At 46.6% G+C, this 25826-nt stretch overlaps 1 protein-coding gene across 1 annotated transcript in view; it reads left to right on the top strand.

The window, feature by feature from the left end:
• The window catches only part of TENM4 (teneurin transmembrane protein 4), a 451821-nt gene that overhangs the window by 187938 nt on the left and 238057 nt on the right, over positions 1-25826 (top strand). The window contains 3 exon segments of the mRNA XM_037523044.2: positions 5371-5626; positions 15682-15780; positions 17007-17242. Of these exon segments, the coding sequence (XP_037378941.1) occupies positions 5371-5626; positions 15682-15780; positions 17007-17242 (591 nt within the window).

Genomic DNA, 25826 nt, shown 5'->3' with positions numbered 1-25826 from the left:
TGAAGGTCTCCCAGCCAGTGAGTAGAAACCAGAGGAGATGTCTCTTTTAGGCCATTTCAATTTCATTTACCCAACACCCAGTTTACAGGATGCGACACAGAGTAGGCGCCCAGTTAATGCTGCAGGAATGAATTATTTCTGAGTTTCTCTTGGAAGAGGAGAGTGTGTACTGGGAGGGAGGCTGGGTCCATTCAGGCCAGAGGAAACATTTGCTCCTTGGCAAAGCCGTGTATCTCTTTGGGGGATGTGAGTGAGATTCCATTGTTGAGTCCCAAAACATAGAGTGTTTCCCTTGGGAACATGGGGATCATCAAGGTTCCCTATCCTAGCATTCTCATCATAGGAGGCGTGAGGGAGGGGCAACAAAGGGCCCAGCTGAAGTCCCTGGAACTCTGGCTCCAGGCAAGTAAGCCAAGGGCTACAGAGCCCCATCACCCGAAGAGCGCGGAGCAGTCTGCGTCATATTCTGCACACACATGTCCTCCCTACAAGCCTCACCCTCCTGGACAGTCTGGGCTCTCATATGTGCTAGTCACACCATAAACTTACAGTGACTATCAGCTTGGTTCTGTGATTACCCAGCAGGGAGGAGGAAGGGAGTTTTGTATCTTCTAGAAGAGGCAAAATGGGGTCATTTGCTTACTGTAGAGAAGGAAAAGGTGAGTGATCCAAGCTACCTGCTGTCCGCATTCAGTGGAGGAAAAACTTTGCTGAGGGTATATCAAGGAAAGATTTTTAGAGGAGATTTCAATTGAGCTGAGCTTCAAAAATAGAGGATTTAGACCAGGACATTCCTTATCCTCATAGGCAATTTCCTTTTTGGAAGTTTATGTTAAAACCTCATCATTTTAGGACTCTTGCAAGCACTTGTAAATGGTTATCAAGCCAGAGCCTGGTCTTCCCATGTAGTCACAAAGCAGACAGGCTTGCTAGTCACCCGCCCTGCGCCAGACCTCAGATGCTCATTCTCTTCACTCAGGGTGTTTTTCCTGCCTTTGCCCATGAACTGAGGCAACAGAGCCTTGGTTTGGAAGTCAGAATTCAAGCTTTGGGTTAATAAGGACTGCTCACTAGTTCTGGAAGTCCCAGCTTCCTCATCTGTAAAAAATGAATGATAAAACTGCCCTCTAGGGGTTATGTAAGCATTAGAAAAGTTAAGGCTTTGAAAGTACACTTAGTAGGTGCTCAAATACATGGCAGCAACTATTAATATCAATTAGGTAAAATTCCATGGGGAGTGCTTGGTCACCCTTCTCTGCTGAGCTCCTGATAACCACTGGACAGTGGTGATCCAGTAACTCACCGTTCTGGGGCCCTGGACTGCAGCCAGCAGCCTCATAGGCCGAGGGTTGGGGTGACACTGAGCCAGCCCAGGGCAAAGCTCTGCTTCTGGCTTCAGTCCCAAGCTCCAAATGCCTCCTTTAAAATGCTGCCTGAGCAACATGGATGGCGCTGGAAGGGATCATGCTCAGCGAAATAAGCCAGAAAGAAAAAGAAAAATACTGGATGATCTCACGCATAGCAGGAATCTAGAAAACTCAAATAAGGGACCAGGAAAATGAATAACTATAAGAAAGTGAAAATCAAAATCAACAAAAAACTATGAACCAGAGACACTCTATGAGGGGTGGGGGGGTTGGGAGGGGAGGGACTGGGGTCAAAATAAGGGGATTGCAGTTGTATGGGGAATATAAAAATAAAATTTATTTTAAAAAAATAAAAAATAAAGTACTGAGGAATCATTAAAAAAAATGCATTTCCAAATCTGAAATTAAACTGAAGGTATATACTGAATAAAGCCATCTAGAGAATGAAAAAAAAAATAAAATAAAATAAAAATAAATACATTTGTAAAAATAAATAAATAAAATGCTGCCTGATTTATAGTTGCTTGTTGATTTTGATTTTTACCTTATTATAATTACTCTTTGTCCTGGTCCCTTATTTAGGTTTTCTAAATACCTGCTATGAGTGAGACTATCCAGTATTTTTCTTTTTCTTTCTGGCTTATTTCGCTGAGCATGATCCCTTCCACACTACAGGGAGGTGGGGGAGGGGGAGAAGGGAACAGGATCACAACAAGGGGGGGAGGGGTGGGAATTGTATGGGGACTATAACCAAGATGAAAACACATACATTGTGCAAAAATGAAAAATGATGTAAAAATATAAAAATAAAATTTTAAAAAATAAAAATAAATAAAATGCTGCCTAGTGGCAGCTGGAGAAAACAAACAACTTGCACAGTCTCCCCTCTTGGTCTAAGGCTGTCTGCTCTCTGACTCTGCCTGGGTAGCTTCTGCTGGTTCCCAGGTTCCCTGCCTCCCATCAGGGGGCATCCCTGCTGGTTTCCTTCTGGTCTGGTACCAAAGCACGGCACATCTTCAGAGGGTGCCATTCTCATCTGTGGCCTTCCTGGGAACCATCCTCACTGGAGTTGAGTCTCAGTCACTGAGCTGGCTCAGCAGATCTCAGCCTCTGGGGAGAAAGTGTGGCAGGAATGGAGGGCACTAGGGGGGAACTGATGAGATGAGACTGGAAATACAGGTGTGGGTCAAATTCTGAAGGGCTTGGTAGGCCATGTGTGGGTGAGAAGGAAGTGATCCACCAGGTGGAGGTCTGTTTCCTTTTACCTTCTGCTACCAGTCCCCCCGCCCCCCACCCCAGCAGACTGCTTTATAACTCTTTGGCATAAAAGATGCTTAAAAGGCAGATAGTGGTACATCTTCCACTAAAAATAGCCGTAACACCGATAGTGCCTCACACTTGATTGTGCTTGATGATTTCCAGAAAGCCATCACTTGAGCCCAGGAAGAGCACAGCCTTTAGAATATCACACCCACCCTGGTTTGAATCCCATTCTCATTGACTAAAAGTCTCCTCTGTGCAATGCAGGATCCTCCTGAGGAACAAATAAAGCAGAATACTTTGAAAACTGAATTTCAAAAAAAAGGTCCTTGCCTCTGATGGCCTCATTTGAAATCATTGTGGTTCTGTGACTCCCTAAATAAACCGCCCTCCCATTTTACAGATGAAAAACTAAGGTTAATTGACATCTCCATGGTTGTCTTGGGCTGTTTGAAACCAAAACTATGGCAATGATGATCTCTGAATCACCTTCCAACTAGCCTTTCCTTTTCTTGAAGAAGTTTAAGGCTAAATAGCTTTATTGTCCCGTCCTGTCAATTCGAAGAACTATGACTGTCCTCTTCCATTCCATCTCTGTCCTCTTCAGTTCAAACTGATAGTGTTTCCTTCTGGGGTGGTTAATTAGGTCCAGGGTTCACCTCTGTATTAGTCATTTAGCAAACGGTCTGCCACCCCCACCATTGGTGTATTCTTTCATACATGCTTTCATATTTTTATGCTATATGGACAGATGAGAATTTTTCAAATCTTTAAGTTATGGTTTCTTGGAGCTTAACAATTCCTTCTTCAGTTCATTTCTCTCCTCTCACATTTTATTATAAGCATCAATAGGAAGCAAGAGGCTCCTTCAACACTTGGCTCAGAAGTCTTCTCAGCTAACTATCCAATTTCAACACTCCCAAGTTCTGTCTTCCACAAAACACTGGAACACACACAGTTCAGCTAAGTTCATTGCCACTTTATAAGAAAGATGACCTTTTCTCCACTGCCCAGTAATAAGGTCCTCGTTTTTGCCTGAGACCTCATCAGAATTGTCTTTAATGTCCACACCTCTACCTGCATTCTGTACATAATTATTTATGTAATCTCTATGATGGAAGCTTTCTCTCACATTTCTCTTTCTGAGATCTCACCAGAATCACCTTAAAAAGCCGCTTCACAGCAATAAAGTCTTTTTTCTAGCCAGGGCCTCAAAACTCTTCCAGACTCTACCCGTTACCCAGTTCCAAGGCTGCTTTCACATTTTAGGTATTTGTTACAGCATCACATTTTTAAATACCAATTTCTGTCTTAGTCAGTTTGGATTGCTAAAGCAAACTACCATAGACTGGGTGACTTAAAACAACAAACATTTATTTCTCACAGTTCCGGAGGCCGAAAGTTTGGCCAAGGTCAGGGTGCCAGTGGATTTGGTTTCCAGGAAGAACCCTCTTCCTAGTTTGCAGATGGCTGGCTTCTTGCTGTGTCCTCACGTGGAGGAGCGCACAAACTAACTCTCTTGTCTCTTCTTAGAAAGGCACTAATCCCATCATGAGGACCCCAATCTTCTGTCCTCATCTAAACCTATCTCCCAAGACCCAACCTCCAAATCCCATCACACTGAGGGGTTGGGCTTGGAGGATGAGCACCAACACAGCATGTACGAATGACCATGTAGTTAATGAATTTAGAACAGAATCCAGTTTCCTGACTTCTTCACCCCTATCATTTCCTCCATGCCGAAAACCGAGAATCTCAATGAGCATAGTTTAGGGTGAATGGTCGTTCATATTTACCCACAGGGCTTGTCTGATTTATGTCATCCCTGAAAACTTGACTCTCTTTGTAAATATGTAACATCCATTTAGCCTTGTGCCCTTGGGCAACTTACCTTATCTCAGTTTTTCTTCTATAAATTTGGTGACAAATAATACCTGTTAACTCCATATAGTTGAAGGGAGTGCATAAAATTTATCTGAATTCCTTCATCTGTAAAATGGGGTTAAAAACAGGACCCACTCTGCAGTGGGTTGTGAGCAATAGCTGACTGACACACAGAGAGGGCTGGGGACAGTGCCCAGCACACTGTTGTGTTTAATCCTGTCCCATACAGCATGGCTCATGCCTTGGACACAAGTCACCTTCTCCCTGAGCTAAAACTTCACCACTGCCCCTACATCCACAGGCCGTAAGCCTCTTCCTGGCTTTATGCATTCTCAGATTTATCGCCATCTCAGTAAAGTAGGTATTTTACTTACCTTGTTTGTTTCGTTTATTATGTATCGTTATATATATATATAGTGGTTCTCAAATTTTAGCATCCATCAGAATTACCTGGAGAGTTTGTGAAACCAGATTGCTGGGCCAGCCGAAGATGTAAGATTCAGTAAGCCTGTGGCAGGGCTGGAGATTTTTAATTTCTAACCAATTCCCAAGTGCTGTGGAGCTGCCAGTCTCAGGCACACTGGAACCTACCTCCCCAATGTATCAGAAAGAGTGCAGTTGGTGACTCGGGTGGCTAGTCTTTAAAAATCTTATTTATTGTCTCTCTTTTACTAGAATCTGTGCTCAAAGGGGACAGGAAATTTTGTCTGTTTATTCATTGATGTATGCCCAGCCCCTAGAATAAGAGGTGCTCAGTAAATACCTGTGCCGAATCTCCTTGAATGTGTACTGTGTGTGACCCGGCAGGGCCCGCGCTGGCCTGGCCTGGCGCGCCAGCTGACCCATGTCTGTGCCCTAGATCACCTGGGCGGCCTGCAGAACCACTCGCGGCTCCGGACCCCGCCGCCACCGCTCTCACACGCCCACACCCCCAGCCAGCACCACGCGGCCTCCATTAACTCCCTGAACCGGGGCAACTTCACCCCGAGGAGCAACCCCAGCCCGGCCCCCACCGACCCCTCGCTCTCCGGAGAGCCCCCCGCCGGTGGAGCCCCGGAGCCGGCCCACGCCCAGGACAACTGGCTGCTCAACAGCAACATCCCGCTGGAGACCAGGTGCGGTGCGAGCTGGAGGGCAGGGGGCGGTGGGGGGACCCTGGGTTCTACTGGCACCCTGTGTGCCCACTTGACCAGGGAAGTTGGGCCTGGTGCACAGGCTGCCAGAGAGAGGGGCGGTGGGACACAGGACAAAGAGCTTGGGCTTGGGATTCCAGCCCACCCTCCAGGGCTCCCTACGGCCTACAAGGTATGACTTTGGTCAAGTGGCTAACCCCACTGTAGCCACTTTCCTTGTGTACACAGTGGGGAGGGCTGTTGCAGAAGGAGATGAGAGCCTGTGTGTGTGTGTGTGTGTGTGTGTGTGTGTGTCTGGCACAGGGATGTGGCAGAGAGAGGACCAGGTCAGTGTTTGATTTGGGCCTGTGCCTCTGCTTGTCCCTTTGTTTGGTCACCTTATGCCTGGGAGGGCCTGCCTGGCCTGTGCTGGGTGCTCAGTGAATACTCTTTCCGTCCTGCTCCTCCCTTATCCTCCATTCTCCCCTCCACTCTTTCTGCCCATCCACCCTTGCTGTCCTAGCCCCTTTATACCTAAAGGCCAAATAATCCCTAACACTGGTACATCCACTTTTGGTTACACGGCTTTCATCCTCATCATGTGATGTCCTCACATCTTCAAGAAGTGGGATTATTATTATTCGGGAGTCTCAGAAGCTGAGAATCAGAGAGGGTAGGTGACTAGCTCCAGAGACACAGGCTCCTGATGCACGGCTAAGACGTGAGCCCTGATTCTGTGGGCAGTGCTGGCCCCTGCACCACAGCCACCTTCTTCCACTCTCTCCTGGATCCCTCTGCCTCTCCCTTCTTCCAACCTGGAGATTGCTTTCTTCAGCTCAGTCCTGTCACCATTCTCCTCCCCTCTGCTCAGCCACTACTTTCATAAAATGGAAATAATTTTTATGATTACAAAAGCCATACAAAGTCACTAGAGAAAATGCGGAAAAATACAGAGATGAAAATGAGATTTACCCATAATCCTACCACTCTGAGATAAGCAGTACGGACTTTGGGGAGCACAGCCTTTCCCTCTAACTGAAGATGAAGTGTCCAAGGCCGGCGCTTCTTCATCTTCTACCCTATCTCTTAAACTAGTGGGAAACATAGATTTGATTTCCTCAAATCCCTGCTCATTATCAGTGGAGAGGACAGAGCTCATACCACGTCTAAGGAAGTGAAATTAATCTAAACACAGAAAGCACAGCCGGCCGACTCTGCGTGGCATATAACTGATAGTCATACATTGAGCTTCTGGAGCTCGGTGAGAGAAATCAGCATCCTTTGTGCCATTTTAAACCTGTAGAATCACTTTGCCAACAGCAAATTTCTCCGAGACATGTCCCACCCTCCGCCCCTTTCAGTGTCTTAATGACTATGTTTCAGTGGACAGCCTTTAAAACCATGTGTGACTTTCCCTATGTGCCTCCTTTGCTCTCATCAGTGCAGTCAGATAATTGTATGTCAGCTCACCCGGAGGAGCCTAATCAGATCTCCATTATGTCCAATGTGCTTATTGAATGACTGCATGTGGCCAAAAGAAACCAGCAAAGAGTCGATGGTTCTAATTCTCTGCATGGAACACAATGGCCACTCCCTCTACTTAGATGTTCATTTTTCTCACTTAAGATTCAAAGTGGATGATTCTTCAGGGTTTTTTGTGTGGTTTTTGTTTTGTTTTGTTTTTATTTATTTTATACAAGAACCGTGTTTTGTTTTTTTGAAAGAAAGGAACGTAGAGGAGGAGCAGCAGGGAAATTTTCCTGATAGTTTGAGATGCATGAGAACATGATCCCAGCTTGACTCCCTTGCCTCATCAACTGCTTCTCACCTGCCTTTTTGGTCCTCTGTCCTTGCACATCCATCACTCAAGACACATGGAGCTTCATTGGCTTTCATCTTTATTTTTCAAGAAAATCAATGTTTATTGTAGAACAGTTAGGAAATGGGAATGCTTAAGCATGAAAAGGAAATGATCCATATCTACTGCCAATAGTAACCATTGTAACATGTTGGCATAAACTCATATACACCATTTATGCATATGTCTACATATATATAACATAATTACATACACATTTCATGTTCAATACATGGATGAGAGTGTACATATGTCTGTGATTAGCAGCCTCCTCCAAGTCCTCAGTCCTTTTGTGTCCCTGTGCCTTTGCATATGCTATTACACAGCTCTCTGCAGAGTTGCTCTCTTTGCTCCTTGGTCCTACTTATTCTTCAAGACCCACGTGAAATGTTTGAGGTAGTCTTTGTCAGTGACCCCAGAGTTCTGTGCACGTAAAGGTAGCCTAAAACACTGGGGTGGGGGGGGGAGTGTGGCTAACACAACCAGAATTCTGAATCTTAATATTGACTGTAACTGGTTGATGGCACAAAGCTAACAAGGGGCATTTTAAAAGGGATAAATAACAAGTCTGGCAGGTAGACTTGCAAGTCACACCTCAGTGAGATAGGCAGAATAGGAACTTCAGAGTCAGGTGGACCTGAATTCCTACCTTGGCTTGCAAACTTACTAACCAGGCAGGTTCTAGAACATTCCTGAACCTTGATTTCCCATCTATAAACTGGTATAAGAATTCATATCTTTCAGCTTAAGAAGTCAGTAAAATAGCATGTGAGGGCACACAGCAGAGTGTCTGCCATTCAAAGCTACAAAAGCTACCCCCCAAAAAAAACACATACATATACCTTTTATTTTCATATACATCTGCTTTCCATATCAACCCAGCAAGGAAAAAATGTCATTCAGAAAATACTTATAGAGACCCTACACACCAGAGGAGGTAAGTGGGAACTCATAGGAGGAAATAGTAGGTCAAACCTCTTGTCTCCTTTGAGGAAGTCTGATCCTGGTGTTCAGTGGGCATAAGCAATGGTTTGGTCACAGTAGTGACTTGTTCAGAGCACAGTCACATCCTCTGTGCAAAGCCCACCTTAGTGCTCACTAACTGTGGACCTAGACCTTATATTTCTTTATATCTAAAACGGAGCAAACAATAGTTATTTCCAGTTTTGATTATCTCCTGCTTCATAAGAGACTACTCCAAAACTTAAAGGCTTAAACCACCAGTTGATTTTATACAGAGTCAGAAGTTCAGGAGGTGCTCAGCAGGGCTGAGTTTTTTTTATTTTTGCCCCACATGCTATTGATTGGGGTCAGTCAGTGGCATTAACTGCCAGCTCGACTAGTCTGGAGGCTCCAATATGGCCTCACTCACCTGTCTCCCACCTTGGGCAGATGGCTGAAAAGGGTGCTCAGCGGGGCTCCTCTCCCTCTAACGTGGTCTCAGTGTCTCTCCACCATGGTCTTCCCCACAGGGACTTGTGTACTTCAGACCCAGTGGCTCCAGGCTTCACAGCACTGCTGCAGAAACCGCTGATCCTCCTAAAGCCCATAGAGCTGACATAGGGTCACTTCTGCCCATGTTTTTGTCAAAGCAGTTTTAGGCCAGCTGGCTTCCAGGGGAGGAACAATAGATGCCACTTCTCAAAGGGAGAAGTGTCAAGAATTTTCTACCCCGTGTAATCCACCACCCTGCCCCTGCCTCATGAGGCCATGTAGCCATTATGGAAGAGAGTGTCTAATACACAGTAAGTGCTCAGCTTACCACGTAGTACTTGTTCAGTAAATAGCCACTGAGTGCCTACTGTGAGCATGGCTGGTAGGACATTAAAGAGAACAGAGTCTTGCAGTAGGGGAAGTGCTGTGATCAAGCTGTAAAAGGAATGCGCTGTTTTAATTGCCTCGGTCTCCCCAGCAAGCATCCAGGGTTTGCTGTGGGATGGTTACTTGATAATTATTCTTCTACAGGTGAAGTGAATGTCTGATGGCACAGACTTTTTTTTTTTTAAGATTTATTTATGCATACAAGAGCTGGGGTGCAGGCCAGAGGTCTGGGGGGCTGAGAAGATTCACCAGAGAGAGTGGGGAACAGAACAGGCAGACTGACTGAAATACACTGCTGAGGGGAGCAGCGGGCGAGTCAGGAGAGGTCTGCTGCGTCATGTAGGTAGCTCCCTGGCTGGCCGGGGGTGGAACTCATGCTGCAGAGGCTGTGGATTGCTTCATAGTGCAGTGCTTAACCCCTTGTGCCACCAGGGAGGCCCTGATGGCACAGTATTGAGTGAGATTTGAGTGAGGAATGGGGAGACTGCTCAGTGGACTTGGTGCTTTGTGGCTTATAGAGCAACCAGGGCCTCCAGATTGGGCTGGGGTCAGGGGCAGAGGAAAAGAAGGCCCAAGGGAGGCATAGCCTGAACAAAGGCAGAGCAGCCCTAGAGAAACTATCACAGGCCCTTCCCTAATTGTTAAACTGAGTCAAAAATAAAAAGCTAAGCAAATACCATGGCAGCTGGTAGAATGACCAGGAGGGATTTAGATTTTATGCTGGCAGGAAAAGAAAGGCTAGCAGAAGGATGAAGGAGCACAAGGACTTGATGAACCTGCTCCTAATCTGTGTCCTACTTGCTGATAGCGCTCCCCGAAGGTAACTGAGCCCCCCAGGGAGGAGATGGGCCTGCCAGTGATCCCTAGAGCTAGGCCAAGATGGTGCTTTAAGCCCCACAGGAGCAACTGTGCTCCGTCCTGGTGGGAACCATGTGTTCAGGGTCCCTAAACCCTGATCCACTTCTTTCACAGTGCAGTGTCAGGCTCTTAATTGATTTCACAGGGACTATCTGATTAATGACGCGCCAGGCTCCTGTTGAAGGGGAAGCCAGAGCAGGAGGCTGCCAGACCTCAGCTACAGCTCATCTCATCTCAGGCCTGGTTTGGGAGCTTGGGGCCACTTTGTGGTCACATTGAAGCTGAGCAACATCCCTGCCCACCCGCAGAGATGGGAGGCCATCCTGGTAGTCTCCACCCAGCTCTGGTGTGGCTTGACAGTGCCTTCTGGGGGGCCACGCCAATCCCTGAGCTTGTAGGGGGTCAGGATGGACAGTCATCTCTGTCATTTGGTGATTCAGTCACAAACATGCATAAGACCCAGCTCAGGTCTAGTGAGGGAAGTAACCCTGTGAATGAATGAAAGGAGACTGGGCTCTGTGGGTAATGTTCTGAATGAGCGAGTACAAGAGCAGAGAGGGGGCTCGCTACCCTCTGCTTGGGAACATAAAGTAACAATCACAGCACCACGCACTGAGCCCTTACTGGACGTTCTTGTAAGCTTTCATCCCAGGGCTCTGGAGTTTTACTGGGGACTTGTGACTCTACACCTCCTGCCTGGCAAGTACACAGATTCCAGATTCCCAGAAGGAAGCAGCATAACCTATATTGTTTGTACAGAGTTTAGGCACAGCTAATGGTGGGAACCCTCCAGAAACCTGAGTTCCCAGACACCAGCCAAGAGTCATCCTTATAAGCCGACCTTTCAAAGGACAGCAGTCAGGACTACCATCTTACAGTTGTTGTTTTTTTTTTTAAAGATTTATTTATTTATACATATAAGAACTGGGTACAGGCTAGAGATGTGGGGGTGAGAGGAGTCACCAGAGACAGAGTGGGGAACAGAACAGGCAGATTGACTAAAATACACTGCTGAGGGGAGAAGAGGGTGAGTCAGGAAAGGTCTGCTGCACCCATCTTACGGGTTTTTGCACATGTAGGTAGTGTTCTTATTCTCATCTTAAACATGAAGTATCTGAAGCACAGAAAAGAAGTTAGTTGCATAAGACACCATAGCTAGTAAGTGGCATCCACGAGGATCTGCATGGCTGCCTAGCCCATGCCCCAAACACTGCACTATGCTACCTCTCTGATGATTAATGGTAGCTTCTTGGATGAGTTACTAGGAATTTCCAGGGAAGAAAGGAATTCTGAGATATGTGGGACAGTTGTGCAAAGGCATAGAGCCAGGAGAAAGCTTAGTATTTGGGAGAGATGAGTAAGAGTTGTATCTAAAGGGGAAGCAGAGGGGGCCTACAGAGATGACAACAAAGAGGGATCAGTAGTAGAGAGCCCTAAGTTACATGAAAAGGAGGTTGTGCTTCTCCCCACAAAAAATCTGGGGGTGGCAGAAGTCATAGCATCTTTTAAACAAGAGAGCACCATGAGGGCATTGGCCTCTTGGGTGAGTAGTCATAGCATCTTTTAAACAAGAGATCACCATGAGGGCATTGGCCTCTTGGAAGGATAACTGCAGCCTGCAGAGCTGCGTTTTTTTGTGTGTTTCTCTGTCCTTTCATTTGTTTATATGCTAGCTCCATACTGACTCTGTGTGGCCTTGGCCCAGTCTCTGACCCCCTGCACACCTTGGGGTCTTAGGAACAGGATGTGGGATACCTGTCCTGCCCCACTAGGTGGCTGTCCCAGGGTTTTGTGGACGAATCACTATGCAGGACAGCATGCTATTGTAGGAATAGGGGTTGTGGAACAGGGAAGTCCCCAAGTACTAGTGGTCACTACAGCTTCCTGGCCACTGCCTGCCTCAGAGACATTTGTTTTACCCTTAGGAGGTAAGGTCAGCCTGCCTTCGATCAGAGAGATGGATCTGGAAGCCCCTGCTTCAGACAACTCAGAGACTATCCCACGGCCTCCCCTGGGGCCTAGCAAGGACCCAGTTTCTTTCGCACTCCAAGAAAAACTTTCAGAGCATCACAGACTGGGCTTCAGTCCCTGTCTCCAAGTTCTCAGTGACTCTTCTGAGAGGCAGCTGGAGGCTGTGAGGTGGGAGAGCCTGGGTGTGAGTCCCATCTTGCTCTCTTTTCATTGCCTTTTGATCTGGGACCAGATAGTCTGCATAGTCTGGGCCCAGTTTGTCTCTCTGCAAGATGACATAACAATGCCCACCACTGTGAGGATCAAATGAATCAGGTGTCTTCCCTGAGCTCCCAGCAGCAGTGACCTGGAGACCACGCGGGACTGTGACCCGCGGAGGACTCAGCAGCTCAGGGTCCCCGCAGGAAATCTTGTAACTTCTTTCTCAGAAGAACTGGAAACTGAGAGTGTTGGGGTGAGAGGTAGACAGGAAATTTGGGGGAACCTTGAACTGGGCATCAGGACACTGGGCTTTAGTTTCAGCTCTGCCGTGGACTTACTGGGTGTTGAGGAGCAGACTCGTGTCTCTCTGGTTCTCAGCTTCCTCATCAGTCAAATGAGCCTGATCATTTGACCCAGAACTAAGTTTCAAAAGTACAGAATAAAGTTATTTGAAGGCAATAGTAGCACTCTGAAGAGGCAACATTTTCAGCAAGTGCTCAAATTCCCGAGTGATCAAAATGATTAATATCTGAATAGCATGAGTGTGGAAGCGCTTTTAGGAAATTGTCTACCCTGTCACTTTAGAAACCCTTTGTTCTGTTGCATTGCCTTTTCCTTTGTCCCAATCGAGCTTTACTTTTAGGAGATAATTGTCTGCTCCCTCTCCTTTTTAAATAACGTTCTTTAGTTAAATTTAAAAGAAAAATCATGCTTGATCCAGATACTGGAAAATCCCCACTGTTAACATTGTGATCTTTATCCTTTCTGTCTTTTTCTTCTCTGAATATATTTGTTTGTTTGTTTACGATGGGTTTTGTGATGATTTGAGTGACTGAGAGCACAGCCCAAGACTCCTGGTGCACCCAGCCTCAGGGCCAGGGCGGTGGCAAGAACTCTTCTCCAGCCCCCCAGCCCCACAGACCCTCTGTGCAAGGACGGTTAGGGCCTGCTCAGGCTGGCCCATGTGCACTATAGCAAGACCCACAATTCCCTCCTGAAATTCAGGGAGTGGAGGAAATAATAATAAAACACCACCTGTGCTGCCCTCAATTAAGCACTGATTGCAGATTCCAGTATGCCGGACACAGTTCCCTTTGTATCCATCCTCGTTCACAGTACTCAGCAAGTATTTATTAAGTGCCTGCTGTCTTGTACCAGGCACTCTTCTAGATTCTGGGCACTTGGGCAGTGAACAAGTAAGACGGTACGACTTCTGCCCTCATGAAACTAAATTAGGAAAAAAAAAATGTATGTTTCTATGTACATGTATAGGGTGGGTGGGTGGGTGTGCACGTGCCTAGTGCAGTGAGGTAAACAAAGCAGTGCAGAGGTCTGGGGGGATTGGCAAGAGTGGGGCGGGAGATCTATATTTGGGTGAGAAGAGAATGATCCCTGCTGGGGGACGGCTAGTCAGGCAAGTTAAAGCAAAATCTTAGCTAGAACCTATCTGAACCTCCTCTACCAAGAAGGCTAGTATTGTGAGGCCACCTGCCTGGGGTCAGAAACGAGGCCAACGAGGGGTTCCACACCCCAGGCACTGGAAGAAGACACCGGGGTCATTGATATAACCTGCAATGCCTGCTACCCAGGCCTCCCGGCACCCTTTAGGGTTCTCTCCAAGGGAAGGCCCCACCCCCACTGCCTTTCTCAGAGGCCAAATCAGTGTTGCCTTGTGCTCTCACTGTCTCTGGGAATGTTAACAAAATAGCACTTCAAGATAGTGCCTACAGCCCTTACTCACTTTGCCTACAAGGCCTCCAAGGGACTGGACAGTGACACGGGTTATGAGGCTGGGGGTCCAACACATCCAGCTCCTGTCTCAGCTTCCTGCTTCCTTTATGATTGGGCTTCAGAAAAGTTACTTTTGAACCTTGCTTTACCAGCCCACAAAACAAAGATGATAGTACTGTCTTTGTAAGAGGAATAAGATTTACATTAGATAGTGGTTGCAGAGCTCCTACAATAGGAAATAGATTCAGTAGATGTAGGGTAGGTCACAGCTATTATATTTAGCATTTGTACTTCTGTAATATTTGGTTAGCCCTCAAAAAGTCTTCCAGTGTTACCCAGTTGGTCCGACAGTATCCTTGTGAGCTTAGTATTGTCCCCATTTTATAGATAAAGATTAGGAAAGGGTAAGATTCTTAGCCAAAGTTACACAGCGAGACAGTAGCAGAAAAGAATTGAATTTGAGTTTTATGGGTTCAGACACGACAGAAGATGAAAGGAAGGAAGGTCCCCTGGCATGGCTGGACCCAAGAGTTAGCTTTCTACAGTCCCTTGGGTGCAAGTGGCTGGCTGACACCCCTCCAGTTTGTTCAAAATGATTCATTGTGGGGTTTTCAAGTAAGGAGGCAACAGGCTTGAAAATATCAGAAAACAGGCCCCAGTGCACTGAGTGTGATGATGCAGGCACGGTTGAGACCCCAACGGGCTAGTATGTCTAGCCTCATTCTGATTAGAAATTGGGAAAAATGCTAGAAAATTATGCACTGCCCTCAACATTTGGAGAGACAGAGGAGCCTCCCCTTCTGTCATCGGTGGGACACCATCCTCACTAATTTGTCAGCCCCCCGTCCTTGCACTGCTAAGGGATCGTGACACTCCCAATAACCATCAGTATCAACCTGGGGGCTTGAAGGGACATGCAGAGTCTCAGGAACCCTCTCCACCGACTGGCTCAGACTCGGGGAGGGGGCGGGGATTGGGGGGTGGCCTCAGCAATGCACAGCTCTCCAGTGATTGATGCTTCTGCTGATTTAAGAACCATCACTTTAAAAGAATGTAGCCCAAAATGCTTGACTTGCTTCTATCTTTGGACTCGTAAGACAAATGCCTCTAACTATTATTTAAGGAGGTACAGCCAGTATATCAAGCAGAGGAGAAAGCACAAGCTTTAGAACAAGGTATATCCAAGCTCAAATTCCCGTTTTTAGCCTTGCTAGCTGGTGGCCTTGGCAATTCCCGTTACCTGCCCACATCTCAGTTTCCTCATCTGTTAGGTGGGGGTGGCCCTGGCTTTCTTGAATATCCTGTTTCAGAGATTTGAGATAAATGCTGTAACCTGCTGAGCTCAGCGCCCGAGATGTAATCAGTCCCCATCAGTGGGAGCTGTGATTTGATGCCTGCAACTGCCAAACATTCAGGTTTGTAGCGAGAAAGTTCCTTTGGACGGTCTGTGCCAGCCAGACCCCTTGCCCACATGGCTTTCACACCGACCGGTCACCTGGAAACTGTGTCCCGCTGGCCTCCAGCACAACTGCACGGGGCAGCCACTTTGTGTGTTTCTCTACCCCCCCTTCATCGATGCATGACTCATTGCTTCGTTCATGTCTCCATCTGTGCGTAGAAACCTAGGCAAGCAGCCATTCCTAGGGACATTGCAGGACAACCTCATTGAGATGGACATTCTCAGCGCCTCCCGCCATGATGGGGCTTACAGTGACGGGTAGGTGACATCCCCATGCTGCTCCCCTCTGTGTGCGCTCCCCGCGTCTCCTGCACTTGCATGCAGACCCTGAGACCTTTCCCTGGGACCTCCTGAGGGAAGTGATGATGCCATGTTGCATGCCCATCCCCAAGTCCATGTTCAACTCGCAAGAGTTTATCCTTGGGAATACCCTGTCCCCCAGCATATTAACAGCCGTCATGTTAATATGTAGTTCCTGGCATCTCATCGGCTGCCTCTGCCATTCTGAAAGCCATCTCATGTAGCAATTTCTGTGTAGCACAGGTCCTGTGTTGTGTGGATTCTGGCCCTGGGTATGGATTCTGTGGCCTGAGGGATCTTGTACCCCAGGAGGGTACAAGATTCCCCTAAGATTTTGGGGGATTGCAGTGCCAGCAAACGCTCCCATTTCCCAGGCTGTGTACAGATCTTCCTATGGCCATGGTTAAAGCCAAGGTGCGCAGGATCTCCTGACACCCAGTTTGGCCAAAACCATGTGCTTAGCCATGACCACACTGCCCTCGGGCTGTCACTGGGCTGTAAGGTGCAGTTGCCCGGCTGTGCTCACACATAGCTTTTACTGCGGGCTTGGCAGGCAGCCATCTGGCTCCTAGGTAGAGTGTTTCAAAGGCATTTGCTGCCGTTGGCTGTGTAACAACCACTCAGGGACTCTTAACCATGGCAGGACTTAGTGATGGTTCCTTGGCTCCCACCTCTCTCAACCCCCTTTAAAAAGAAACATAATCCATTCCTCAACCAAGGTACACTGGCAACATTGGTATCGGAAAAAGAAGAAAATGTGGGTTCCATTATCTCCAGGGTACAGAACAGGACTTTAGACACTTTCCAAGTTACTGTGGTAACTTCCAAGAACAGCTAGTTCAGTCCCCCAAGAGACTACATCCCAGCCCCAGCCCTTCCCAGGAAAAGGATCTCAACACCCACCTTCTGTCGAGTTGGTAAACCTTCTGCCTTGGCTTGGGTGGTTTTCTTCATGGGTAGGTCTTTCCCATCCGTGTTCCGTGGAAATGTGTCTTCGTGTGCCCTGTTGTGTGGTTTTCTGGTACGTGGTCTCTTTCTCTGTCCCTCCTGTCTTCTCTGTGGTGATTCTCTCTCTCCAGGCTCTTCTGCATGCTTCTACTGCTGCCTCTGTCTTCCAGGTTGACTTGGGTTCTTGGTGAGTCGGCAGACCCTAACGCCCCTCCCCGGCTTTTCTCCGCCCACAGGCACTTCCTCTTCAAGCCAGGAGGCACCTCCCCGCTCTTCTGTACCACCTCCCCAGGGTACCCGCTGACCTCCAGCACAGTGTACTCCCCTCCGCCCCGACCCCTGCCACGCAGCACCTTCGCTCGGCCAGCCTTCAACCTCAAGAAACCTTCCAAGTACTGTAACTGGAAGTGCGCGGCCCTGAGTGCCATCGTCATCTCTGCCACGCTGGTCATCCTGCTGGCTTACTTTGTGGGTAAGCACCTCCCTCACCCCAGTTTCCTTTGGTTCCCCTTTGGCCCAGAGGGCAGTGATTAAGACAGCTGTGGACACTGAAAGCACGCTGACACAGTGCCAGCAGGGTTGAGCCAAGCAGCCCCAGAATGTTGGACTGACCTGCCCCCCCCCCAAACTGTAAAGTCCGCTTTTCGGGCCCTCTTCTCCTCCCTCTGCATTTAGACCACAGGGAGCTTAGCATCTGCTCTCTCATGCAAAGGATGCATGGCGTTGAGGCAGGCACACTATGGCTGACATTTGCAGTGGTGCTCTGTGATGTCACGCATGCCAATGAGTCGTGTCAGTAAAGTGACAAGATGGAGAGGCTGGTCAGTAGGAGGCCTCTCCTCTTGGCACCACACAGCTGCAGTGAGAAGCAAGAAGAGGCTGGAATGCCTGGTACTGGAGGGCAACTGCTAACAATTGGGTTTTGCCAACCTCAAACCAGGACAGCGGGCATGAGGGTGAGGGTGTTGCAAGGCAGCCGCAGATACTATGGGAGCCCAGGACCTGGAGTGTGGTCAAGAACCCGGGAAACCCCACTGAGCTGAGTTTCGGGGCCAGCTCCCACAGGATGGTTCCCCCCTACCTCGTCTATTTCCTCATGCATTTCCAGCTCGTTCTGGTTTGTTGCTCTAAACCCTCTCTTTGGTCTTCTCCCAGGCAAGATACTAATCTAAGGAGATTCTATAGACATTGTGTAGAACCCACTGTTTCTGTGTAAACCAGACTTAATAACAGCCTCTAGCATGGGCGGGGTTGGGGGGGGAGTCCTTCACCCACTATCCTTTCCAACCTTCATATTCTATATTTCTGACATTTAAGGTAGGTCAGGTCAGTTTGAGAGACCTTGAACCCATGCTAAGGAATCTGTAAGGAATCTCATGCAATGATTCTGTAAACAGATGGTTCTCTTTCAGTATAAGCACAACAGAAACCGAACAAACTGGCAGAGGCCAAAAAAGACAGCACACCACCCATTGTGGTAAAGGACTTTGTAACCAGCAGAGCCATTGTAAGTGAGACAAGAACTGTCTTGAGAGGGGGTTGGCACTGTCACTAGGAATTAATAGAACATGGGTGCTGTGTGTTTGGGGTATAGAGAAGGAATTCAAGCCTGGATGGGGGCTTGGGTGATGTGAGCTAAAAGATTATCTCTCGTGGGATTCTTGACTTTAAAAACCAAGTTATCAGATGGATGATGTCCTGCAAACAAGAAGGTCTCCTTAAATATCTAGAGTGATAATAAACCCCTCTGATTTTTCAGGTCTCTTTTCCCCTCGTGAATATTGGCACACATGTTTCATCTCTTTTTCTATGTGATTGATTAGCTGTTGCTGCCTGGAAAATTGTGTTGAGAAGGCTTCTGAGGCTATATTCAGGCCCAGTGAAAGAGTCTCTGTGATTGATTAGTGATGTCTGTCATGGTCACAGGCATGAAGAATATTGATAACATGCCATATATTTGCTATCACTGCTATGGGTCATTGAGTAAAAGGAACAGCCAAACTGAGAGAGGTCAGAGCCCATCAGACTTATGAGAGGTACATGATTGATGTAGATTGGGTTACAAAGGAGGGCTGTGGGGTTTCAAACACCATCACCTGACACGAAAGTTTCCTCCCGGCACCAGTACTGTGTCCCCACCAGCCACTGTCACAGGCTGACATTGTTGTTTTTGACCAACATTGTTATATTTCCTACCGAAGAAGACTTCTGAACAAAAAGTGTCACTGTTCATCAGGAGTCAAATAGCTTTCTGCATATAGATGTCAACTTGTTTTTCACTGAAGTCTTAAGGTTAACAATGTGTACCCTACTTCAGGGAGAAGGAATAAATCTATATATTAAGTAAACTCTTCTGTATTACTTAATCTTAAAGGACTTCTTTTTCTCCCATACATTAAGAATACCTCTCCTGACTCGCCTGCTGCTCCCCTCAGCAGTATAGTTCTGTCAATGCGCCTGTTCTGTTCCCAACTCTGTCTCTGGTGAATCCTCTCACCCCCCACATCTCTGGCCTGTACCCCATTTCTTGTATGCATAAATAAATATTTAAAAAAAAAAAGAATACATGGCCAGTCTACAGCTACTAAAGATAGGGACCGCTGTTGGAGGTAGTGAATGCACTGTCATTGGAAGGATACAAATAGAACTTGATGACCAGTAGCAAGAATAGATTCACTTACTGGCTAGGGGTTTTCAGCAGATGGTCTTAATGTTTTCCTTCCAACTTTGATAGTCTTTGAATCTGTGATTTTGTGAATTTTATTTTGCATTCAGCAGACCATACAGGATGCCCGCTTGGAGCCAGGCGCAAGTCCTACCCTTGGTGTGTTCACAGCTTAGTCAAGGACACCACCTGCAGTAATTGAGACAATTTAGGAGCTCTGGGAGCACCCAACTCCCCACCAGGAGGATAAGGGAAGCCGTCCTGTTTTAACTGAATCCTAAAGTAGGTGAAAACTGAAGTAGACATGCAAGAAGGGCATTTCAACTAAGGGACATTTCAATGACTTGAAGGATGATATGGTGGCAAAGACATTTTCTCTATTTGAAGCTTTTGAAAGGGATGGGAAGCATGATTGGAGCTAATGCAGGAGAGTTTGATTAGATTATGAGGATCAGTTTGGAGGACAAATTAAGGCCCTTACTGATGGACAATGAGGAACCATTGATAAACCTTTTTAAAGCAGTGGCAGGACATGGTCAGATTTAACTTAGAAAGATTAGAGTCACAGAAAGAAGGGCAGGCCCTATTGTAGTAACAAGCCAGGAGAAACTGAGGGCTCAACTAAGATGGTGACAATGTTGGTAGAGAGGTATGAGGTAGGTATGAGGTCAACTTAGGAAAATGTGTGTCAAATTAGGAGTGTTCAGTCCATTACTAGTAGATCTTTGCTGAGATTAAATCCATCACTTTGGTAAACCCCTATCCATGTAAAAACCTTAAGATCACACTCTAACTAGCAAGTCAGAGAGGCAACCTGGGGTATTCCCTTTGTTAGCAGAGGACTGGGAGCTGAGCCTGGCTCCACAGCCTGAATGCCATTTCCAGCTCTGCCACCTTGTCACTGTTTGACCTTGGGCCCTGGGCCCTTCTCTTTCGGAGCCCTCTTTTCTGATCTAGAGAATAAACATGACACATGACCTGAGAAGGATATTAGTGAGGCTGGAGTAAACTGATGCAGGTAAAGGCACTGCAGGTGTAAGGCTGTCCCTGCACCCTACCTTTCCTCAAGGTGGGGAGAGGGATGTCTGCTTTCCGCCAGCTGCTGGAGTAAGGGATGTGCATCTTGCTGCTTGGCCACAATCACAGGCTTTGATGACTAACTTGTAAGGAACTATAAATTATTAAAAATCAAATTAATTGTCTCAGCCAAGCACAAATATTCTCAACAAAGACTGTTTTCCAGCAGACCAACTGATCTAATCAACAGGCAAAAGCACAGATACTTAATTAGATTTTTGATGAAAAATTGTGTTTAATTTCAAGTATAATCAATTATTAATTGCTGTAATGAGTGAGTCTGACCGGGTTTACTAATTAACTCATTTAAAAATTATGAATAACCTTTTCATTTGTAATTATTTTCTACATCTTATCAAGTTCCACATAAGAATTACATCACCTCACCAGCAGAGGGGGAGGCAAAAACAAGAGAGTGGAAAAGAATTGTTCTTTTGCTGCTGTTGGCTCAAGGCTGCCAAATTGGGATGATAACACCAGCAGATCCATTTGACATTCTCTTTTTCAGCAGGACAGTTTCTTGGGAAATAAGCAACCCTAACCCTAACCTTTCATTTAGGGAGACATTTGCAGTTATTTTCATGGGATGAAGAGACAATGTCTGTGTGCTCATACCCACAAGGCTCCAGGACCTGGTCCCACCTTTGGGCCTTCCTCTCCCTCTGCCCGCCCCTTTACTCGGCCTCTCTGGCCTGGGCTGGGAATCCTGGGAGGACCCTTAGAAAGTGCATAAGAGAAGATGTGCATTTTTGTCGCCCTTTGGGAGAGGTGGCCATGAGGAGGCTGGCGGTGCTTTATTTACCCACCTTCCCTATGAAGGTCCTCAGATCCTTTTCAGTCTCCACGTCCACCCCTACCTTCTATTTTCTGAAGAAGAGAAACCTTCTTGTACAAAAAATAGGGAAAGACTGATAGGAAGGATGGATAGTTGTGAGTTCGGCCATAAAACTTGTACAGCCATGGCAACTGTTTGTATTTTTATTTTTTTAAGTAATTTTATTTATTTATATGTATTTTATGTCATTGTTCATTTTTACACAGTTTGCTTTCTCCTCTTGGGTGTAGTCCCCGTAGAATTCCTACCACCAGGTCACCCTGCACCATCTCCCTTGTGCTCTTCCCTCCCCTGTTTTGATTCCTCTCCCTCCCCCTCCCTGCAGAATGTCTCTGATTCATAGCAGCTGTTTTTAAAACATGGTCACCGCAACAACAGTCGGCGTGGTTAGAGCAGTGAAGAGATCCTGGGCCATTCTGCGCATGCTCTTTACTTGCCCTCTCGGGTCCGTTCCAACTAGTTTGTATTTTTGCAGTGAAATCTCACAGGACCATTTTGGGTTCTAATTTCCACCGTACAGATGATGCCACTGAGACCCAGTGACTGAAGTGACCCTTCCCATGGCAAGGTAACTGGCAGGACTCTGACCCATCCGAGCCCAGGCATTCAGACTCGTGAGCTGATGCTTTTTTTTTTTTTTTTCCTCTTTTGAGCTCAGTCTTAAGGCCCATGACATAACTTTCCCATCTTAGTATCTGATGCTGTGGTTTCTTACCATGTGCCTGGCATTGGTCCAAACCCATTACATGTATCATCTCTCTGAACACTCATGACAATTCTGTGAGATGGGCATTGTTTTCTAGAAAAGGAAACCAAAGTTTAATGAAGTAAACCACTTGGTTGAAGCACAAAACCAGTAAATGACAGGATTTCAAAGGCCATCCTTAGCCGCTGCGATGGGCTCTGGGCTTGAGTCAAAAGACCCCATTTCAGGCCTGGCTTTTTCACTTGCTGACTGCAAATTTGGGCAAGTTATCGAACTTCTCTGAACCTCAGTTTCTACTGTCCGTAGAGCTCTTGGAATGTTTGTGGCTGGAATGATTGCCCTGTGTTGCAGGGAGGCGTCAGAGTATATTATGGTTGAGAGCGTGAGTTCTGAAGTTAGGCTGCCTGCTCCCAGATTTCAGCCCTGCTGCTCACTGCTTTGTGAGTTTCGTTAACTTCTCTCAGCCTCAACTTAACCATCTGTAAAATGAGGATCACGACAGCGGCTACTTCACAGGGTGGTTGCAAAATCCCAGTAAGATCATTTGCAGACAGTACCTACCCATCCACCTAGCCCAGAGTTAGCACTCAATTTAAGTTAGAGACCATCACTGTTATTAATAGTTTTATTTATTTTTTAAAGATTATTTATGCATACAAGAACTGGGAAACAGGCCAGAGTGTGGGGGGTGAGAGGATTCACCAGAGTGGGGAACAGAACAGGCAGATTGACTGAAATACACTGCTGAGGGGAGCAGCGGGTGAGTCAGGAAAGGTCTGCTGCGCCATGTAGATAGTTCCATGACCGGGGACCAAACTTGTGCTGCAGTGGCTCCATATAGTTTCATAAGTTCCGTCTTAACCCCTTGCGCCACCAGGGAGTCCCATTAGTACTATTAGCATCAGATGTAAAAGAGCATTTGTGAATCTTGAGTGAGAACTTGCACCAGCCTTGTCTTGCTGCAGCACCTGCAGCTTCCTAGCCTGTGTTAGTCACAAGGGCAGTGGATCAAATAAGCAGGGAACCTGTCAGAAGACATTTGTAGCAATGTCTCTCTGTTACAGGGAAGCAGCCGCAAGAAGAATCATTACTGAAAAAGCACCTCACATAATTTCTTTAACTAGGACAAAAGTTGATTTTCACTTCCCTGACAGTTACCTCTATCCAGATAAAACTGACAGCCTCCCTGGTTCTGAATCTCTATGTAGAAAGCAGACACTGAGTGCCACAGAAGAGCTGTGGATTAATATCTCGAGGATTCTTCAAGCATCTATCTTGCCAGATAGGCCTTTGGAAGAAAAGACAAACAGGGCTTGTTAATTATACAAAAACCAGGAGTAGCTTTACCCGTTACGGGAGACCCCTCTGGATGCTGCTTTTTCCATCCTGGGTCCTGGGTGCCTTTGCAGGGCAAAACCGTCATTCATTGTGAACACAAGATCCTTAGTGTGACCAACTCAGTGGAGATCTGAACTCTGCCTCCCTCCAGCTGCACAACCCCTGAGACTTGGTTTCCTCTCTCCTCACCTGCAAAATGGGACCAGTAATGGTATTTCCTTCAAGAAGTTGTTGTGTGGGTTAAATGAGATGATGTTGAATAAGCACCAAGCTCATGACAAAAGAGGATTCCCTTGCTGGTGGCCTAGGAGAGGGTTGGCACTGTTTCTTGGACCTGAGAGAGCTCTAGGATGTAGAGGGAGGAGATGATCCCATCAGGTTCTCCTGGTCTACAGTTCTCTGCCTGTAGAAAAGTGAACCAGGATGTGAAAGGTGGAATCACAAATGTGGGCCACAGCAACCTCTGCGTGACTATGGTGGAACATTCCAACAGACTCAGTAGCAATGAGAAATTCTTTTTTTTAATTAGGTCGCATTTTTCACCCCCACCAGCAGCTGATTGTGGATTGGAAGAAAAAAATCAGAACCCGGGCTTGAAGTGGTGATAGTTTAATTTATAAGTGAGAATGTTGCTAAGCTTAATTGCTGCTTTTCAAAAAGCAGTTAGTAGAGAACATTGCTTATTGGAATATTACTGCAGCTCATGGTCTGGAAGAGCCAGGGTCATCCAGTTCTGGATGTTTTCTGAGCAGAGCTGAGAGAGGATGGACTTGGGCATTAAGTGTGACCTGCACAGATGTGTGCAGACTCTCTCAAGGGCTCTGACATTTCACTGTACAAATTAGACTTCAGCATGGCAGTTGTCCAGTTAGACGCGATATTAGGCTGCCCTTCTCCATGGAAATGCTATTGCTCACATTCTCATCTCTTGAGGTCTTGTTCTCTCTCCTATCATCAATTCCTAGCAAAAGCCTGGCACAGGGAAGCTGTGCTCTGTAAGACTTGGTTGAATAAAAATACCTTGCAAGAAGGTTCAATCTGCCAAAGATATAGGATGTCCTACACAGAACAGGTGGGGCAGCACTCGATGCAGAAATGTGGATTTTATGCCCAGATGAAATGGTCATGAAATGACTAGAAAAAGGATTCGAAAGAGAGTCCAGGGTGATTGTTCCCCCTCCTCTCCCTCAGTTATCCCCAAATGGTTGAGCTCATGTAATTTTAGGATCTCAGATGTCATTTGCTTCATAAGCACAGGCCTGTTGCACTTTGGGCCTAGGTGTTATTAGTGAGGCTCATTTTCTTTCCTTTCTCTTTGACTTCACATCAGGCCTGTTGGATAGAAGCCATAGATTTAGCTTTATAGGCCAAAGAATGGGAAATGGAGATGATTGAACTTTATCTTTTAGGACGAGGAAAAAGTGATAAAGATACAAGATCCTGTATTAAAGCCTTTCTCTCCAAGATTGATTCCTTCTTGCTGCTCTGTGGGAATTGCTAATAGCAAGATATATATAGATTGTTCTCTTTATAACAGACCCCAGACAAATATCCTCCAACACCCCCCCCAAAAGGGGGAATTAAGGAATTATCTGGAATGATGCCATAGGGAGGAGGGGGCAGGCTTGCTTTATGGAGCTGTGGAGGACAGAACCATGGCCTCAGTGACAGAGTAGAGGCCCAGACTCTTAGAGACCAGTGGGTTTGTTTGTGCCATCCTTCTGTCATGTGCTCCTGGGCTTAATCTCCTTAAGATGAGTGTCTTGGTCTGTAAAATAGGAAAAAGATAACAAACAAAATACTTGCCAAATGATTAAGTCATTCAGCATGTTTTAGTGGACCATGAAAATAAAGTTTACAACTTTCAGACCTTACTCTCTACCCACCCCTCAACCTCGCCATTAGTGGAACCCAATCAGAAGCCAGTACCCAACCAAGGGAACTAAGCATTTGGATCAGTCCACCAGGTCATAGAGCAGGCTGGCTGAGAAAGGATGGAGTCGATCTGGGAGGCAGATGGAGACCATCAGCACCCCCACTTTTCATAATTCCTTTCTCTAACAATATTCAGGGCTCTGACTATGCTCAAACCCAAACCATTGCTCAGGCATGTCTCCCTGACCTGCACAGCTACTCAGTTACCCAACCCAGATTTGTCGGAAAATAATTCACATACAGAAAGTGGACATTTCTTAGGTGCGCCATTCTGTGAACTCTGACAAGCTGATTGAACTGTGTGACCACCCCCAATCAAAACAGAGCATCTCCATCACCCCCAAAAAGTTCCCTTGTGCCCCTCTATAGTCATTCCTCTCTCCTTATTATCAGCCTCTAGCAACCACTTATCTATTCCCTAGCTCAGTAGTTTTGTTCTTGAGAGGTACAGTAAAGATGTGACTTATCTAGTGGATTCAAAATCAGGTGTTACCTACGAT

Source organism: Talpa occidentalis, unplaced genomic scaffold (assembly GCF_014898055.3).
Source record: "Talpa occidentalis isolate TD23 unplaced genomic scaffold, MPIMG_talOcc4v2.1 talOcc4.3, whole genome shotgun sequence".
NCBI classification, from domain to species: Eukaryota; Metazoa; Chordata; class Mammalia; order Eulipotyphla; family Talpidae; genus Talpa; species Talpa occidentalis.
The sequence above is the reverse complement of the archived record's forward strand: the minus strand, read 5'-3'. Positions and strand labels throughout refer to the sequence as shown.